We start from the raw sequence: 18,412 nt of genomic DNA, 5'->3' as shown, positions 1-18,412 counted from the left end.
CAACTTGGAGAGAGAACTTAGAACCTATAAATATAAATATACCAAAAGGTCAAGTGATATTGTCTAAAATGCATTAAACAAGAGAGGGAAGTTTGAGAATGTTATTTAAAGGTAATCCACTAGCATACTGGCAAGAACTATTCAAAATTGGAGGTGAGGGTCAAACTACGAAAGCCTCATCTTTCCCAGCAATGTGTCAAGGATGTTTCACATTTTAAAATTAAGAAAGATGGGAGTAATCATCATGTTGGGAAGGTACTCACCAGAAGAATGAAGCAGACCTAATTTAAAAACTGTTTTTTGTCTGCCAAGTGGGGCTGTGTGGATGAAGCTGGGTCAGAGTGGGCAGACAATAATTTAGTTCTACTCTTAGCCCTATCTCTGTAGTTTAATTAGTTGCTTTCATTACATGCATGCAGCACTTGGGTGAAAATTTATGGAGGAAGAAAAAATGTGAAACTGAGAGTTCACTGAGAATGGATGAGGGGAGGAGTCCCTGGGGCAGCCAGACTGTGGGGTGCTATAAGGAACAGAGAACACGGACAAGAGCCAAGGAGCCGGCCCAGTGAAACAGCAGGAGGACAAGGAGAAGGTAGGACTCCTTGACCCTTGTGATGGACTAAAGGAGGGGGCGAGGGAGGAAAGCAAGGGAGAATGAGGAGGGGGACACTCAGGTCCCCCGTTTAGGCACTGGGAGGGCTGTCCATCACAATAGAGACCACAGAGAAGGGCAGCACTCCCTGGAGACTCACCCAGATGGAGACCTGGTCCCGGCCACCATCTTTACCATGCTGGGAGGGCATGAAGGAAGAGATAGGTCATCTGTGGTTGTGATGCCTTCCCTTGCCCATACCCAGAGAAATACCTCTCTGTTTCAAAAAACTACAAAAGCACTATATACTTGCAAAAATAAAAATAAGGTGCAGTGGCTCACGACTGTAATCCCAGCACTCTGGGAGGCTGAGGCTGGTGGATCACCTGAGGTCAGGAGTTCGAGACCAGCCAGGCCAACATGGTGAAACCTCGTCTCTACTAAAAATACAAAATAATTAGCCAGGCGTGGTGGCGCATGCCTGTAATTCCAGTTACTCAGGAGGTTGAGGCAGGAGAATCAATTGAACCTGGGAGGCAGAGGTCACAGTAAGCTGAGCTCACGCCATTGCACTCCAGCCTGGGCAACAGAGTGGGACTCTGTCTCAAAAATAAATAAATAGTAAAAAAATAAAAATACATAAAATGCATGAAATAAACAGTGAAATAATCTCTTGCCCTGCCCCAAACTATGCCTCAAAGAAGCCGCTATGAGGGCTTCCATGTTAACTGCGAGGCCCAGCCTTCAGCTGAGAGTAAGGAACAAATGGGGTGTGCTTCCCTCTGTGTCCAGACAGTAGACATACTCAGGAATAAAGCCTTCTTTTCAAGTCTAAGAAATAATAAAAATATATATAAAAACATAAAATAATGGCGGAGGAAGAATGGGGGAAATCAATGTTTCTTGCCATTCAGTTCTTACAACCTACACACTGAGGCAGTCTTCTAGAGCGCAGAGTTAGGGTTTCAAAGGAAAGCCAGCTACCCACACACGCTGCTCACAACTCAGCACCCCTCTGGATTTATATAGCACATGCCTCTTAGGAGGTGCAAGTACTAAACATATTTTCTCATTCATCCTTAACACGAACACAACTGGAGATATAGAATGAGTTGGAAGCAGCTCTACTTTGCAAACAACAGGAACTGAAGACTCAGGGAGGGGAGGTGAGCTACCCAAGGTTGCATAGTTACTTAGCTGGAAAGCCAGAGAGAAAACTTAGGACCAGTGATTTCTCAGGGTCTTTAGAATGCTTCAGATAATATGCATATATGCTTCTAGCTGCAGGGTCCTTCTCTAGAAAGATCCTCACGAACCCAGCAACAGAGATTCTCTGTAAGGAGAAGAACTTGGGGACTCGAAGGCAAAGATGGAAGACCTACCCTTCACACTCTATCAATTTCCTGCATATCTTGAATTTTTAAACCAGGTATGTGTATTTCTTATTACTGATTTAGAAAAGATAAAAATCGGGCTGTGAGGCTCAAAAGCCATGAAAATGGGGAGCTGTGGACAGTGGATATTCAATGGTGAACAGGCATACTTTGTCATCTTTCTAATTCACTCTCTAAGATAAAACTGGTTTTCTCTAAGGGAGAACAAAAAACAGATGCTCAGCACCTTCTTAAACCCTTTCCTTGAGTAGCATTAATGGACATGTTCCTTGCTGCCAATAAGGATGTGCCTCCGGGAGCTCCTCCCTGCGAAAACCAAGAGAAGGTGAGAGCTAAGTCCTCCATGCTCTTCCTCACCCCCATGTCCATGCCCCTTTCCAATCTAACTTCATCCTACACCTCAGTTCCATCCACCTCTCTACCCCACCTCCTCCACCAGCACCAACTACCGTTGTTGCTTGGCCTGGATAATTGCAATGGGGCTCCTCACTGGACTCCATCCATCCTGCCATCTGCTTTCCTCCAGAAAAGTGATTCAGATGATGTCACTTCTGCCTAACGCCCTCCAATGCCTCCACTGCAAGTGCGAGAAGACCCAACTCCTTTCATGAAGCACGAGGTCTTTCTCTGACATTACTGCTTCTACTTTTTCCTAGGCCGTGGCTATTCCTGCAGCGTCGAATCCTATCATCACCCCAGTGCTTCTGTGCTTGCTGAACCTTCTCTTGAGGGCTGATTCCTCCTCAATCTTTGGGTTTCAACTCAAAAGTCACTTCTTCAGGGAGACACTCGCTCCCTGGCATCCCTACATAAAGCTGGCATGACCCAACCTCCCAGGACTCTATGACAGCACTCGTCTGCTTCATAGCGTCAACTACAAAGGGAGATCCTCTGCTTCATTTGTTAACTTTATTGTGTACTTTTACTAATTAGACTGTAACCTACTTGAAGTCAAAGAATGTGCTTACCTTGTTTATCTCTATATTCTGAGCTCCCAGAATAGTCAGGTCTTGATAAATACTGGTTAAACAGATGGATAGATGAATGCAGTGGTTGGGTGGATGGATGGATTGATGTATGAGTAGATGGGTGGATGGATGGGTGGGTAAGTAGATGGGTGGACGGGGGAGGGAACAGATGAATGCATGGATGGATAAAGACATACATATGGATGGATGGATGGATAGATGGATGGATGGATAGATGGATGTGTGGATAGATGGACAGGTGGACAGGTGACTGGGTGGATAGATGAATAGGTGGATGGATGAGTGATAGAAAGATAAATGGCTGAGTGAGTGGATGGTTGGAAGGATGGATGTATAAATGTATAAATGGAGTCTGTTCAGCCTAAAGCGAGACCCTGAGTTCTTCCCCATCCCACCACGTAGACTTCTCCTGGGTATCCCATCATGAGGCTGAGTCTTCAGTTAAAGAGGAGTGGGAACTTAAGATTCCCATTCCCTGAGTGGAGACATGTTTTTTTTAAAAATGACATTGAAATATCTGTAAAGTCCTGAGTAGAAATGGCCCTTAGAGCCTCTGTTGTTTGACCTTAATTAATGTGGCCATTTCTAGATCATTCTCTCACTGTTTTCCGGGTGAGTGGAGGGGAATCCCAGGGAGGGAACTGGCTGGAACAGCTGAGTATGTTCCCTAATGAACTGGTGTGTTTTAACATTTGGCTCTCCAGCTCTGAGACTCTGAGCAGTTTTTGACATAAGAGGAGGTGGGAAGGGGAGAAACCTCCTGACTGATTCAGAAAATGTCTCCATTGAGTCTCACTTCCCATGGCATTTTCTCTCATTACACTTGCATCAGCAGTGGGGTGGCCTCAGCCCCGTGCCGTCTGCCTAGATTGCGACCCCACAGCCGACTCTGGATAATTGGCCCACGGGGCTGGCACCGCACCCGAATTTCTGTGCTCATTAGTCTAGTTGCAACATGAATGCCGACAAGTGTTTGCAAGCTACAGGCTGTTCTACACCCATGCCCTGGTGACCATGACCTCCAGATGCTCCTCCTGCTCCCCTGGAGAAGCTGGCAGTCAGCCTCTCACTCCACACCCACTCCAGGGCTATGCCATTACAGGGTCACAGGGGTGCACAAGGTCTACTCATCTCTGTCCACAAACTTCCATGCTGCTGGCCCTCCTTCCATGCCACCCGCTCTCCTTCCACACTGCCCGCTCTCTGCCTACACTGCCCACCCTCCATCCGTGCTACCCACCCTCTGTCAGCACTGCCTGTCGCCCATCCACCCTGCCATGCTCACAGGTTCACAGTCTGGTCGAGGCCAGTTCTGCTGGTCCTGAGCAGGGTGGGCTCCCTCAGGCTAACCCTGCACCTGTTATGAACCAGCTCAGACAGTCAGGGATGAACAAAGGTAATACCATCATCCTGAATACATCAGGATTCCACTCATCTGAGGTTCCTAGAGTCATCAAATTCATAGAGACAGAAAGTAGACAGGTGGGGGCCAGACTCAGGGAGGTGGGGCGGGGAGTTTGTGTTAATGCAGACAGAGTTCCAACTTTGCCAGATGAAAGAGCTCTGGAGCTGGATGGTGGTGTTGCTTGCACAACACAGTGAATGTCTTAATACCACGAAACTAGTGATGCACGTAAAAACGGTCAGAATAGGAAAGTTTATATCATGTGTATTTTACCACAATAAGAAAAAATTGGGGGGCGGGGAAGGAATGAAGTACTGGTGTGTGTCATTGTGCAGATGCACTTTGAAAACATGATGCAGAGTGGAAGGAGCCAGACACAAAAGACCACGTAGTGGCTGATTCCATCTATGCGCATCTCTCCCAATAATGCTTCAGGAGGTGCTGACTCTGTCACCACAAAAAAACACTGGCCCTCCTCCTCGTCAGTTTCCCTCAACCCAGGTTGGCTTTCGGCAGTACCCTCCTCACCACAGGAAGGCAGGAACCAAGTGCCAGGGCTCTACTGCTCACAGATCAGGCCTCATATTCAGGCTCAGATGCTCATTGACTTGGCCTTCCTTTCCCTTCATCAGTGTCCCTCTAGCAGGTGGAATGTAACACTCGCATTACCAGCTTGCTGGGAGGCTCAGCTATGAACAGGGCTATGCTCCATGCAGGGTGGGTGGTGCATGGGAGGGGTGGATAAGCAGTGCTGTTATGACTCTTGTTTCTTCCAATGAAACACAGGGTCACAAGAGACCCACAGCTTGTCTGATCCCTCACCATGGGAGTGCTGGAGCTGACTCCTAACTCTGGTCAAGGCTGAAGCTTTTCACCATTTGCTTAAGCTACCAGTTGACCCCAGTGTGGTCTGTATGTTCCTCCTCTCTGAGGTGAGGTCCCAGGACCTGGCAGAGCAGGTGTTCAGTACACATGTAAAACAAAATTCCTTGTCTGGACACCAAAACAGGGATGCAGAGTTGGTGGGGATCTTGGAGGTCATCCAGTCCAATCTTCTGTGACATTCTGGCAAGAGAATCCCCAGCCCTGCTTGGCTTCTTCCAGTATGGGGAGCTCACTACCTCCTGAGGCAGCCTGAACAGCCACAATAGTTCTGCAAGTCTTCTTTTGGCTGAACTCCAGCCCATGTCCCTGGTGCTTTCTGGCCCTGCTGTTAGCCATGTATCACACCTTTGCTACGTGACCCCAGGCAGCTTCGCCCACAGATGTCTCTCTTCCCAGGCAGGTCCTTCCTCTGCTCCTCTATGGGGAGCCTCAGGCACTAGGGACCATTGTGCAGACTCTGCTTGCTATCACAGATCCTATTACAGTGTGATAGGCCCACTGACTATGACCACCTGCCCAGGGTCCACTTCCACAGGCTACTGCTGCAGAAATGATTCATCTGTCCCAAATAAAGGCTCATCAGGAGAAACTGGGGTCAGCCCCGAGCTGCCTTTTAGGGCTGTGTTTGTGACCAGGCCATGGATCACACCTGGGCTTCAACGTAAAAAAGTGGGCAAGTGTAGCAAGACCTGGAAAGTCTGTGACATTCCCTGGAGGGGTACCGGCTCCTCTCCTGGCTGTAGCATTCCTTTCATAGCACACCTCATTTACGAGAGAAGTGGCTGGGACAGGTCAGCATTATCACTGAGTCCAACAAGCAATTCCGCTCCTAAGTACATGCACATACTTGCATGCAAATATCAACAGCAATCAATACCATTCACGACAGCCAAAAGGTGAAAACAACCTGTGCTCAGTGACAGATGAAGGGATGAGCAAAATGTGGTCCGTCCATACAATGAAACATTATTCAACCCTAAAAAAGGGAAGAAAATCCAGACATGCTACAACAAGAATGAACCTTGAAGACATTATGCTCAGTGAAAGAAGCCAGTCACAGAAAGATGAATATGTCAGGATTCCACTCATCTGAGGTTCCTAGAGTCATCAAATTCATAGAGACAGAAAGTAAACAGGTGGGGGGCTGGAGTCTGAGGGAGGTGGAGTGGGGAGTTTGCATTAATGCAGACAGAGTTTCAACTTTGCAAGACAAAAGAGCTCTGGAGCTGGATGGTGGTGTTGGCTACACAAAGCCGTGAATGTTCTTAATACCACCAAACTAGTGATTCCCTAACAAATGGTCGGAATAGGAAACTTTATATTACATGTATTTTACCACAATAAGAAAAAATTGGGGGCAGGGAAGGAATGAAGTACTGATGCATGCCACCATGTGGATGGACTTTGAAAACATGATGCAGCGTGGAAGAGGCCAGACATGAAAGATCATGTAGCAGCTGATTCCATCTACGCACAGCACCGAGGCAGGCAGAGCCCGGAGACAGAAGCAGGTGGGTGGGTGCCAGGGGCTGGGGAGGGGCAATGGGAGTGGGAGTGACTGCTAATGGGTGACAAAATGTTTTGGAAGCAGATAGTGGTGATGGTTGCGTAATACTGTAAACGTACTAACTGCTGCCTTATTGTACACTTTAAATTGTAAGTTTTAGGTTACATACATTTTACCTCAATCAAAACAGACAAACAAAAACAAACCAATCAGCCAACCCAGCTGGATCCCTCCACAGGCAGGTAAGAGTCGAGGGCAGGGGTCTGGGCTGCTCATCACAGATGTCCTTGAGGTTGGGGAAGAATTCAGGGTAGGACCCTCCCACCTCTGGAGGAGACAGGTGTGGTCAGCTTCTGAGAAGAGGCTCCTCAGCCAGCAGGGCTGGGTGTAGGACCCTCACGTCCCCGGGGCCTGCATCTGCACCTCCTTCTCTTTTCTACCTCACACGCTGGCACCTGTTGAGCTTCAACATCCAGTAAGCACCCTCTATCTGGGGCTTCCCACATGGAGGGGTCTTTTCCCACACTCGGGGCCAGGACACCCCCCAGCCTCAACCTCCCCTGCAGGCAGAGGGGCACAGAGACCCAAGGACGTCCCCACAGCTGGTGCCACACAGGTGTGGTTTCTGCAGAAAAATCCAACCATGTGCCTGCGCCAGTCACGTTGTCAAAGAGGCAGGACTCTTTCCACACATCGGACGGACCCAAACCTGCTGTGCTTAGAAGATCTGGCTGACTGGCGGCATGCCTGCCTCCTTCCCTCACAGCCATTCCACCTAAGCAGAAGTGGCAGGAATGGATGAGAACCTGAGGACTGCAGAGGAGGCACAAACCCAGACCTGAGGCATCCGAAATACTCCCCTGGGGGATGCCACTACCCCGGTACTGCCTTGAGGCTCCTGTGGCCCACTGCCTTCATCCTTGACATTTGCGTGCTTTCGCGAAAACAATGCCAGCCGGCCCTCTCCCTGGGGCCACCACACAGGTGTGCTCTGGCTGGACACAAACCGAAGGTGGCACCAAGTACACCTCTCAGGCAGGGGCTCCGGGAGACGGTGGCTTCCACAGTCCTAGCCTGGTAACATACAGCAGGAGGCAGACACGAGGGGCCTGAAAGCTGCATGTAAGGTGGTCCAGCGTGTCTGCAGCACAGACGAACGGCTTTTTTTTTTTTTTTTTTTTTTTTTTGAGACTGAGTCTGGCTCTGTCGCCCAGGCTGGAGTGCAGTGGCCGGATCTCAGCTCACTGCAAGCTCCGCCTCCCGGGTTCCCGCCATTCTCCTGCCTCAGCCTCCCGAGTAGCTGGGACCACAGGCGCCGCCACCTCGCCCGGCTAGTGTTTTGTATTTTTTAGTAGAGACGGGGTTTCACCGTGTTAGCCAGGATGGTCTCGATCTCCTGACCTTGTGATCCGCCCGTCTCGGCCTCCCAAAGTGCTGGGATTACAGGCTTGAACCACCGCGCCCGGCCCTAGACGAACAGCTTTGAGCAGAGGGTCCTGGAAGAGAAAGCAGCGCGTCTCACCTGGAAGTGTCGAAGCTGTCATAGGAGCCCACGGTGTAGTGCCTGAAAAGCTTCTTGCTGCGGTCAGCACGGGTTTCTGTACAGAGAGGGAAGAGAAACACCATTCAGAAAAGTCATGGTCCCCGAACTCTGAACCCACAGCACACAAGGCTGGTGGGCCCTCTCACCAACTCCCCAAAATGTGAGATGCCCTGTCCTGGGGAAGAGTCTGGAGGAAAATGAGGCCTGGTTCCAGGGACCGACTTTGAGAAACTTGGGGAATGCATGTGCACCCCAGTGCTGACCACTGAGGAGTCAGGAGCACCACTCCCTAAGGGACGCAGAGTCCCACAGGCCTCATCTCCCAGAGGAGGCAGGAGGAAGCAGCCTGTGAAGACGAGAGGGCCAGGCCCGCTCAGGCCATGACAGGGCAGCCCACTCAGCTCATGGAATCCACTAGAACAGCATTCTGCTGTGGTGAGCCTTCCAGCAAAACTGAAAACCTGCAGACAACTGCCTTTCAGGAAAGAAAGAACATTTATTGTCATTTTCCTGATTATAGTTCCTCTCTCCTAAAAAAAAAAAAAAAAAAAAAGCACCAAACCCACATGATTAACGTTTCTAATTAAGTCCTCTGCTTGTTCCCCTTACTCAGCAGATTGAGACATAAATTTCATGGGAAATGATATGAGCGGTGTAATTAGATTTAATGGATAGTTCAGCGTCAGAGGGAGAAAAAAAAAAACAAACCCACAACAAAAAGACATAAAACATAGCAGCTCACGAGTTCCTGTTTACTTTCCTCCCAAACAGGATTTCCTGCACGATCTCCTACCTAAACCCTGCAAAACATCCAAAGAAATTATGCAACTGACTTCAGGAAAATGGCCCAAAGTTTCACTTAAACTCTGTAAACAACCTTCTCTGTTGTTAGCCTCCTCAATCCCAAATTCTGAGATGAAAGCATTTTTTTTTCTGCTCAAACCCCAAAATGCACATTTGCAGTTCAAAAGTAAAGTGAGGGAATTGAGAAAGGTCTCCACACCTTTCATGTGCCCAGAGGCAGCCAGCTGTTCACCAAAAGCACACGTTCCAAGAACCCTTTCCCTTTTCCAGTGGTGTGGTGTTGCCCTTGGGGGCAGAAAAGGAGGCAGGTGTTGAGCCCAGGACTCCATTTCCCAGCCTCCCTTGCACCCAGATGTGGCCACGTGACTAGTTCTCACCACTGAGATGTGAGCACAAGCAGGGTGGGAAGGGTCCCTTTCAAGCTTAGGCTTTTTAGAAGCCAGTGTTCTCTCCCGACTCTCTCTTCCTGCTTCTGCCGGCTCAACGCTCAGGCCTCTGAGACCCTGGGGTCAACAGCTGGGTCCCTGTGCCCTGGACCCTTACGTAAGGAAGTGTTGCATTTCTACCACATTAGGCTGCGACCTTGGATTAATTTGATGCAGCGGCTAACGCTGCCTTAGCAGTGCCCTGCCTGTGCAGGACAGACGGGTCCTCCACCTGGAAGCTCCCAGCTGTCTCCACCCCTTCCACACTGCTCCCCACAAACACCTGAGGCTTCTACAAAACACAACAGGATTCCCCGAACAGCCACATCATCACCATCTCCATCATCATCACTGACATTTATTGAGCACTTACTGTGTACCAGGCCCTGCTATAAAGTGTCGCTTGAGTATTCAACAGTTTAACTACCATGACCACCCAGGGAGTGGGGCACACTCCGCTCTGCAGCACCTCCAGTGCAGCCAGGGACACCCTCTGCCCTCACTCCGTTGAATGCCACTCCTCAAAGCCTTGCTCAGGGCCGTGGGAGCCCTGCTAGTACTACCAAAAAGATGCATTGCACAATTACCAGATAAAAACACAGTATACACCATCAGATTGGTCAGAGTGCACAGGGCCCTCACCAAGCCCGCACCGGTCCAGCTAAGCTGCACACACCTCCCCAGTGCTTGGCATCTGCAACAAATATGCCCAGGTGCAGGAGGACACCTGTGTCCTCCTCTTCCCTGGCATCCAGCATCTTGCACAGGTCCAACTCCAATCATCATTTATGAAGTCTGCCTGGCAGCCAGGCCCGTGCCCTGTGTGCAGGGATTGGAAGAATTCAGCAGGGCAGAGCCTCAGGCTCTGCTTTTTGTGCTCAGGATCCCAGGGATGGGGTGAAGGAGGAGTCCCAGGGTGCTGAGGCTCCACAGGCTGGATGACGGGCCCAGCATGTGGGTAACTGTGAGGCAACGTTAACTGTGGGTAACGGTCAGGCAATCCCTGTGACATTTATGTTGGGCCATGCACGTGCAGGGACAAGTGAGACTTGAACCTTTCCATGGGTTTAAGCAGAGTAGCTCACAATGCCAATGAAGGGCCACAGGGACTGGCTGCTAATTGTTATTATTACTGCTAATTGCTTCTGCTCCTTATACCCCCACGTGGCAGCTCCGCGCTGGTTGTCTAGGGAACTGCTGGGCACTACCAGCTGATTGGTGCAGGATCCTGGCTGAGATCAGAGGCCAGGGGCCAGAAGCAGAGAGGACAGTGTGTAGTGGAATGTGTGCGTGTGTGTGTACACGTCTGTGTGCATGCATGCGTGTGTGTGTACTGTACACGTGTGTGTGTGTACGTGTGTGTGTGTGTTTACCAGGAGAAAAGACTATTTCAGTAAAGGAACCATTTCTAAGCTAGGTAAGGTAGCCAGTGTGTCCCAGACTGGAGTTTCATGGACCAACAAAACTTGAAACAAAGAGAAGAAGGGTGTAGACTAACAAAACATTCACCAAGTTTTACATTTGGCTCAGTAAGGATATCAAGAACAGTAAATTCCCCTCTGTTATCAAAATTGTAAGAAAAAGGAACTTTTTTTTTTTTTTTTTTTTTTTTTTTTTTTTTTGAGATGGAGTCTCACTCTGTTGCCCAGGCTGGAGTGCAGTGGCGCAATCTCGGCTCACTGCAAGCTCTGCCTCCCAGGTTCATGCTATTCTCCTGCCTCAGCCTCCCGAGTAGCTGGGACTACAGGCTCCTGCCACCACGCCTGGCTAATTTTTTTGTATTTTTAGTAGAGATGGTGTTTCACTGTGTTAGCCAGGATGGTCTTGATCTCCTGACCTCGTAATCTGCCTGCCTTGGCCTCCCAAAATGTTAGGATTACAGGCGTGAGCCACCACGCCCGGCCAGAAAAAGGAGTCCTTAAAAGGACATTACCTCTGACTGCTTCATACAAGAATCCCACCACACAGGCCTTCCCTGTCTCCTGGTTCCCAGAGACAGTTATACTTGGGCTCTGGGATATGGCCCTAAGGGACAGGAAAGGGATCCTAAGAGACAAGATTATCATCACTGTCACCACTATCACTACTCCCATCATCATCATCACCACCATCCATCATCACTACCATTATCCCCATCCATCACCACCACCATTATCACCAGCATCACCACCATCACCACAATTACCCCCATCCATCATCACCACCATCACCACCATCATCACCACCATAACCCCCATCCATCATCACGACCACCATCACCACCACCATTACGACCATCATCATCTCCACCATCATCACCAACATCATCACCATCATAATTACTGCCATCATCACCACCATCATCATCATCCCTATCATCATCATAACCATTACTACCACTACCGTCTTCTTCACCATCATCACCAACATCATTACCACCATCTTCTTCACCATCATCACCAACATCATCACCACCATGTTCTTCACCGTCATCACCAACACCATCACCAATACCATCACCACCAACATCATATCATCATCACCACTAATCATCATCATGACCCCCATCACCATCATCAGCACCATCATCTTCTTCACCACCATCATCATCACTACCGTCATCACCACCATCATCAACCACAATGACCACCACAATCATCCTCTTCACCATCATCATCATCGTCATTATCACTGTAATCATTATCATCATCACTGCAGCAGAAGACATATTTATGTACTGTCAAGTGTGGAATGCTCTGCTAAATTCTCTCATTTCATTAAAAGTAAGTCTTTACCCTTACTTGGTCCTCACACAATATCCCAAAGTAAGCAGATTTCCTGTCCCTGGCTTACAGAAGTAGCAGAGTGCAGTGATGAGGGATGTGGGCTCCGAGGCCAGGCTGGCTCGATTCAGAGCCCAGCTCTGCCACTTACTGGCTACAAGTCCTCATCATGTCATCTTTAAAAGGATGATGCTAGTAACAGCCCCTCCTCGAAGGGGAAGGATTGAGGAGTCAATACGTGTAAGGCACTAGAATGGCGTGTGGCATGTTGAAAGTGCTATGTGATGTTAACTAATGCTGTCATGGTCATACATTCGTTTAGAAACTTCTGCCTCCCAAGGTGACCTCTCAAGGTCACGGAGTCCGTGAGCAGCAGTGTGGGTCTCTGACCCCAGATTTGTGCCTCCACAACCAGTGCTGACAGCAACCAACGGCCACAGCTGGTGATCCACTCACCAGGGCCCACACGTATTCTAGGCGTCTGTGCTTCACCTGTCTGATGTTGCTGTGTCTGGTTTACGGGTGAGGAGGGGGAGGCTCAGAGAGTTTGAGTGAGTTGCCTCAGGTCCCCCAGCCAGGAAGTAGCAGAGCCCATTGTAGTGCAGCCTCCAGGGGTAGCGCCCATACGGGATTCCTGGGAGGCAGCATCTAATGAGTGACCCAAGTAAATCCAGGTGGCCTTCTTGACTCTGCCACGTCCTGTGGAGGTGCTCTCAGCAGCCTCGGTTTCTCACCTGGAAAGAGCGGGGTGGGCTAGACGGCCCTTGGGACCCTGTCCCCAGTGTTATAGTGGCACACCTCATGGCTTGTCCAGGTTTGGCCCCCTGGGACTTGCTGTGCGCTGCGCTGAGAGGCAGGGGCTGCTGGGCCTTGCCTCTTGGAAAGGGCTGCTCCTTCCCAAGGCTCCCTGGATCTCACCGGTGAAAACGTGGGTCACAAATAAAACACCCTGAGACAGACGACGGGAGGAGCAGGAGGTCAGGGGCCACACCAGCCTCCCCGTGCGCCAATGACAACAAAGGATGCTGGCTGTTCCCCGCTGCTGAGAGGCCAGCTTCCCAGGTGCCGGGGCCTGCGGTCAATGCTGCCTCAGAGCTGACCGCACCTTCGGCTGCACGTGCACCTGCTCACCCTGCTGGCCACATCCTCCCTATCTTCTGTGGGGCCAGTCCTTTCTCAGTTCCAGCCATGTGGTCAGGTGAGGGCACCCTGCTCCTCGCCACCCAACCGCCCAGCCCTGGGCTCCTGCAGTTGCCATGGGAGCCTGGCCGGAATGTCCCTTTGATCCCAGCGAGTGATGGGATCAGGGTAGGGGCCTGGGACCCCAGCGGAGACAATGCCATCCTACTCCTGCTGCTGGGGTTCCCATGCCTCAGGACACAGAGGGAGGCCAGCCGCCTGAGGGGGATGCCCACGTGCAGGATGACACAGGGCTGGGGGAAGAGGGAGGGCAGGAACAGAGACAGAGAGACCCAGAGAGATGGGCGACTGTCCTAGAGACATAGGTGGAAACCCTGGACACAGCCATGCCCAGCTTCTCACTTGTACAAACCAAATGCATATCCTTGGTGGTATTTAAAAAATTGGCTTTCTGTTGTTTACAATGGAAAGAGCTAGGAATGATGCAGTAATGCATTTAATAGTTGCGTTGCTGTACCACGTGGCTAAGAAACTGCCATGGCCGCATAGCTTCCCTGGGGACACAGCCGCTTCCCTTCACCATGGGAAGGTCCTGGTGAGGCTGCCCCTCAGAAGGCCAACAAATCCACCCGGTGCACAGGGGTGTACATGTGCGTGTGGTCTAGGGATCCTGCTGGACTCTCCTAGGCCCTGTCATTAGCAGTAAGTGACCCATGGCCCACGCAAGGCCAGGTGGCCTTTTTCTGAGATATTCTGTAGTCTGACTGCTGAGGAAGGTGATCTTGGCTTCCTTTTAGAGATGTGATGGAAGGACACGGGCTATGGCCACCATTCAAAGCACAGGGAGGGAGGGAGTACAGCGATGAAGCCGGATCACAGTGGAAGGCAGAACCAAGTTCAAGGTCTGGGGCAGGGAGAGATAGGCCTAAAAGACCTTGATGCCAGGAGTCCCTGGATTGTGGCTTGTGGTGGTCACTAAGGCTACTAATCAAATACTTCTGGCTTTCCACCAGGGTGTATGTGGTCAGACACTATCTTCTTGGCTCTCCTGTGGTTGAGTAAGCCCTTGAAATTAATTTCGGCCAGTGAATTTTGAGAGGAAGTGACTTATGTTATTTCCTGGCTGGAGACTTTAATTCCAGATGCAAGACCCCACCCACCAGCATTGTCTTTTTGCCCTTGGGCATGGCGACCAAAATATTTGAGAAGCTGGTGGTTCTATCGGTCTGGGTCCCCAAGTCACCACCTGTTGATGTATGATGGGCACAAGGCATGAAAGAGAAAGAAACCTTTGTTGTTCCAAACCACAGAGATTGGGGGATTTTTTACTTTTTATTTTTGAAGGCTAGTCAGGTGAAGCACTGACATTGGAGAAGGAACAAACAAAATCTGTAACTGGTTGTGATCAATGAGCTGTCAACACTGCTGCACTCAGACCTGCCAAGGGGAATGCTTGTTACTGCAGCTTCATGTAGGCCAAGCTGACTGAAACACACCTCCATAGCCCTCTCAGTCCTGTGGGCCAGTACATTCTAGGCAGAGATGGATTTCTGTCACCAGCAACCAAAATCGTCCTAGCAAGTACAGGAGGGAAGATCAGACAAAATCAAGGCAAAGGCTGAGTTTAGCCTCCTCGGAGAGAATGGCTGTACTTCCTAGAAGAAAAGGAGAAAACAACCTACTAGACAACGGAAATGGATCCCATTAAGCATGGCCAGAATATGGCATCGCAGCACGCACTTTATGTGTCTCAGAGGAGATCCCTCTGCCTGTGATAAAGGAGGCAGAGAACCCAACCATCCAAGAGGGAAGTATTGATTTGTCCGCTTCCTTAACCGTGGAGAAACTTCTTGACGTCAAAACCAAGTTTCCAACCAGGACTTCCTCCTGGTCAGCACTGGGATCAGTGCATCATATAGCAGGGGCTCAGCGATGTTTGTAGTGCTCCACACACATGGAGGCCAGCAGTTACTACCACTCTAGTCTGAACCACCATGATCTTGCACCCGGACTGTTGCAGTAGCCTCCCATCTCCCTGCTTCCACACTTGCCCCTCCCCTTCACTGATTCACACACTACAGAGCCAACAGAATGAGCTTTTGAAAAACGTAAATCAGGTGATTTTCAACTCTGCCGCTTAACATTTTCCAACGGCTTCCCAACACAACCAGAGTCATGTTCAAGCTGCCTTCTATGGCACAAGCCGGACGCCACATGGCCCTGCCTGCTCCCTGGCTCATCTCCCACCGCTCTTCCCCTCCCCGGTCCCCTCAGCCAAGTTAGCCTCCTCTTTGTCTCTTGAATAGGTCAAGCTCATTCACGCCTCAGGGCCTTTGTGCATGCTTAACTCTGCCTGGAACTTTCCTTTCCCGGCTCACATTTCACCGCGATGCTAGCTCTCCGGATCCTACAACACAGCCTGGTGCATAGCAGGCACTCAGTAACTCTGGAGAAAGTGAGCGAATGGGTAAAAGTCACACACCCTTGGACCCTTTGCTCCCATTCCACGTTGGCCACGCCATCTCCTTGGGTCTGAGCGTGGCAAGTTGGAGATAGAGCACAGGATGCTGGATGATCTGGACTGCTGAGGCAGGGGACACAGCCCTGGCTGGGGCAGTGGCTGGCTGTGAACGCCTCACTTTGCCCCTCTGGGCCTTCTGCTTCTCAGCTGTGAAGTGGGTCGGTGGGGACTAAACATTCCTTAGGCTCTTGAACTTGTCAACCTGACACATCCCTCTGGGTGTAACGCGACTCACCCCACGTCCCAGGAGAGGGCCATCGGTCCAGGCATCTCACACACGCAGCATTTGAGCATGCAGGGCCTGAAAGCTGTTATCTGAGCATGGCCTAGAAAAATCTACACTGAAAGGAAAAAAAAAAAAAAAGGCCAAACCTAGAAATCCCATTTCATATACCTTTTGGGACTCACGAGAGGCAGTGACAGATTGCATGACAAGCTTCAGACTGTCAGCATTTAAAATAGTCCTTTACGCAGAGCCACTGGAAAGAGGATGCCGTACAGCTTGGCAAGGAAGCCAAGACAGGGCATCTGGGGAGATTCCAATGGCCTCTGATCCTGGGCTCTGACTGTTTCTGGAAAACGAAATAAGAGGAATTCTCTCAAAGAAATTTACTAAGACACTGAAAGGCCAAAAGCTAATCTTTTGGATGGGTTGGGAGGAGATGGGTTATGGAACTAAGAGATAGAAGGTGGGGCAGGTGTGGTGGCTCATGCCTGTAATCCTAGCACTTTGGGAGGCCGAGATGGGCGGATCACCTGAGGTCAGGAGTTCAAGACCAGCCTGGCCAACATGGCAAAAGCCCATCTCTACTAAAAATACAAAATTTAGCTGGGTGTGGTGGTGGGCACCTGTAATCTCAAGCTACTTGGGAGGCTGAGGCAGGAGAATTGCCTGAACCCGGGAGACAGAGGTTGCAGTGAGCCAAGATCGTGCCACTGCACTTCAGCCTGGGCGACAAAGTGAAACTCAATCTCAAAAAAAAAAGAGAGAGAGAAAGTGAGAGGTGAGGACAGGGTCCTGTGAGCACGCTAACCTCTTTACACTCCAGCCACATTCCGTGGGTAACGGTCCCCTCTGCTCGTGAGACACACGTGGACAGACAGAGACAGGAAGGATACACAACAGTCCATCTTTAGACGAGACAAGCTCGAGCTTAAATCTCTTGCTAGCTACACAACCCCAGGCAGCAAACAACCTCCCTCCAAGCCTCAGTTTTCTCAACTGTGCCCTGGGCCAAAAGCAGAGTTTACAGGGCTGCGGTGAGGACAAGATGAATGAACACTTCTAAATAAATCCTTTCCCCAGCATCTGGCCTAGGGAAGCCATCGAGTCATGTTGGCTACTGTTGTCTGTCCAGGAACCCAGCTTGGGTGTTCTGGTCTACAAGCCTCTCTGAAAACATCCCCCTGCCCTCTGCAGAGAGGAAGCCCTGCTCCCTGACCACCTCTGTACCACCTCACCCCACGCCCTGGTTACAGAGGGCTGGGCCATGAGATGGCACCTGTGCCAGGCCAGGCCAATCATCAGAACCTCCCCTGGGAATCTGGAGTAGACGTGGACAGTCTGCTCCCGGTATGCACTGAGGACATCATAGCTGGGGCAATGAGGCTGTCACCACACAGCACCAGTGGAGGGACCCATGTGCTTCCAGGGCCTCAGGAGGCAGGGCTGTGCCTTCTGCCCTCGACAACCAGGAAAAGCCCTGGCGCCCTTAGACCAAGGTCCATTTCTTCATGCAACCCAGCTCAGGTAAGCTTTGTATTTCTTGCAACCGGAAGAGTGCCATCTTTCAGTCTGTCTGTCATGCTGGGTGGAACCTGTTGTCACCCAAGACGTCATCTCAGGTCCTGGCTTGGTGGCCCATTTCTCCCAATGGATGGCCCTGGACACTGCAGGGCTTTGGGTATCCTTGCTCCAATCTCTAAACATTGGTATTCACCATGACAACCAAGTAACGTCCCCTCCACGTTTCCAATCATTCCCCTCACTCCCCCACCACGAGAGCCACGCATCGCAGACATTTCTGGGTTACTTTTTGTCAAAGGGCAGTGACAATGACCAGACAGAGGGCACTGAACATGCAGGGGTCAGATGTCTCCTGTGTCCACGACAAAGACAGTGAGGCCCCAAGATGTGGCCAAGGACCTTAAGGCTGACTTCAAATGACCACAGAGCACTTCCGGGTCAGGCGGCCTTGGATCGTCCACCTTTGCTGGGAGCCGCTCCTCCAAGCCCTCTGAAGTGTCCCAGATGATAATACACTGAGCTTTTTCATGCTTTTCCCCCAGTACTACGTCCCAAATTTACTTTTGTAAATTGACGATAAGCACAGATGCCATGGGAGAGTGGGAAGATGACACCATGTGTTCTGAAGAGGGGACTGAAAGGCTTTCTGATGCGTAGACCCCTTGCTGACCTCCAGGGCAGGTTTTAAAATACACGAG

The 18,412-nt window shown here is 50.5% G+C and overlaps 1 protein-coding gene and 1 pseudogene across 3 annotated transcripts in view; one reads left to right on the top strand and one right to left on the bottom strand.

Moving 5' to 3' along the window:
- SHANK2 (SH3 and multiple ankyrin repeat domains 2) overlaps nucleotides 1-18,412 on the bottom strand; it is a 666,329-nt gene that overhangs the window by 226,888 nt on the left and 421,029 nt on the right. For all 3 annotated transcript variants that reach the window (XM_050758103.1, XM_050758102.1, XM_050758104.1), the window contains one exon: nucleotides 8,295-8,370. In XM_050758103.1, coding sequence (XP_050614060.1) covers nucleotides 8,295-8,370 — 76 coding nt within the window. The remainder of the gene's footprint in view (nucleotides 1-8,294; nucleotides 8,371-18,412) is intronic.
- LOC126935966 (uncharacterized) overlaps nucleotides 1-18,412 on the top strand; it is a 376,899-nt pseudogene that overhangs the window by 281,163 nt on the left and 77,324 nt on the right.

Source organism: Macaca thibetana, chromosome 14 (genome assembly GCF_024542745.1).
Source record: "Macaca thibetana thibetana isolate TM-01 chromosome 14, ASM2454274v1, whole genome shotgun sequence".
NCBI classification, from domain to species: Eukaryota; Metazoa; Chordata; class Mammalia; order Primates; family Cercopithecidae; genus Macaca; species Macaca thibetana.
This window is presented reverse-complemented; position numbering and strand designations above follow the sequence as displayed.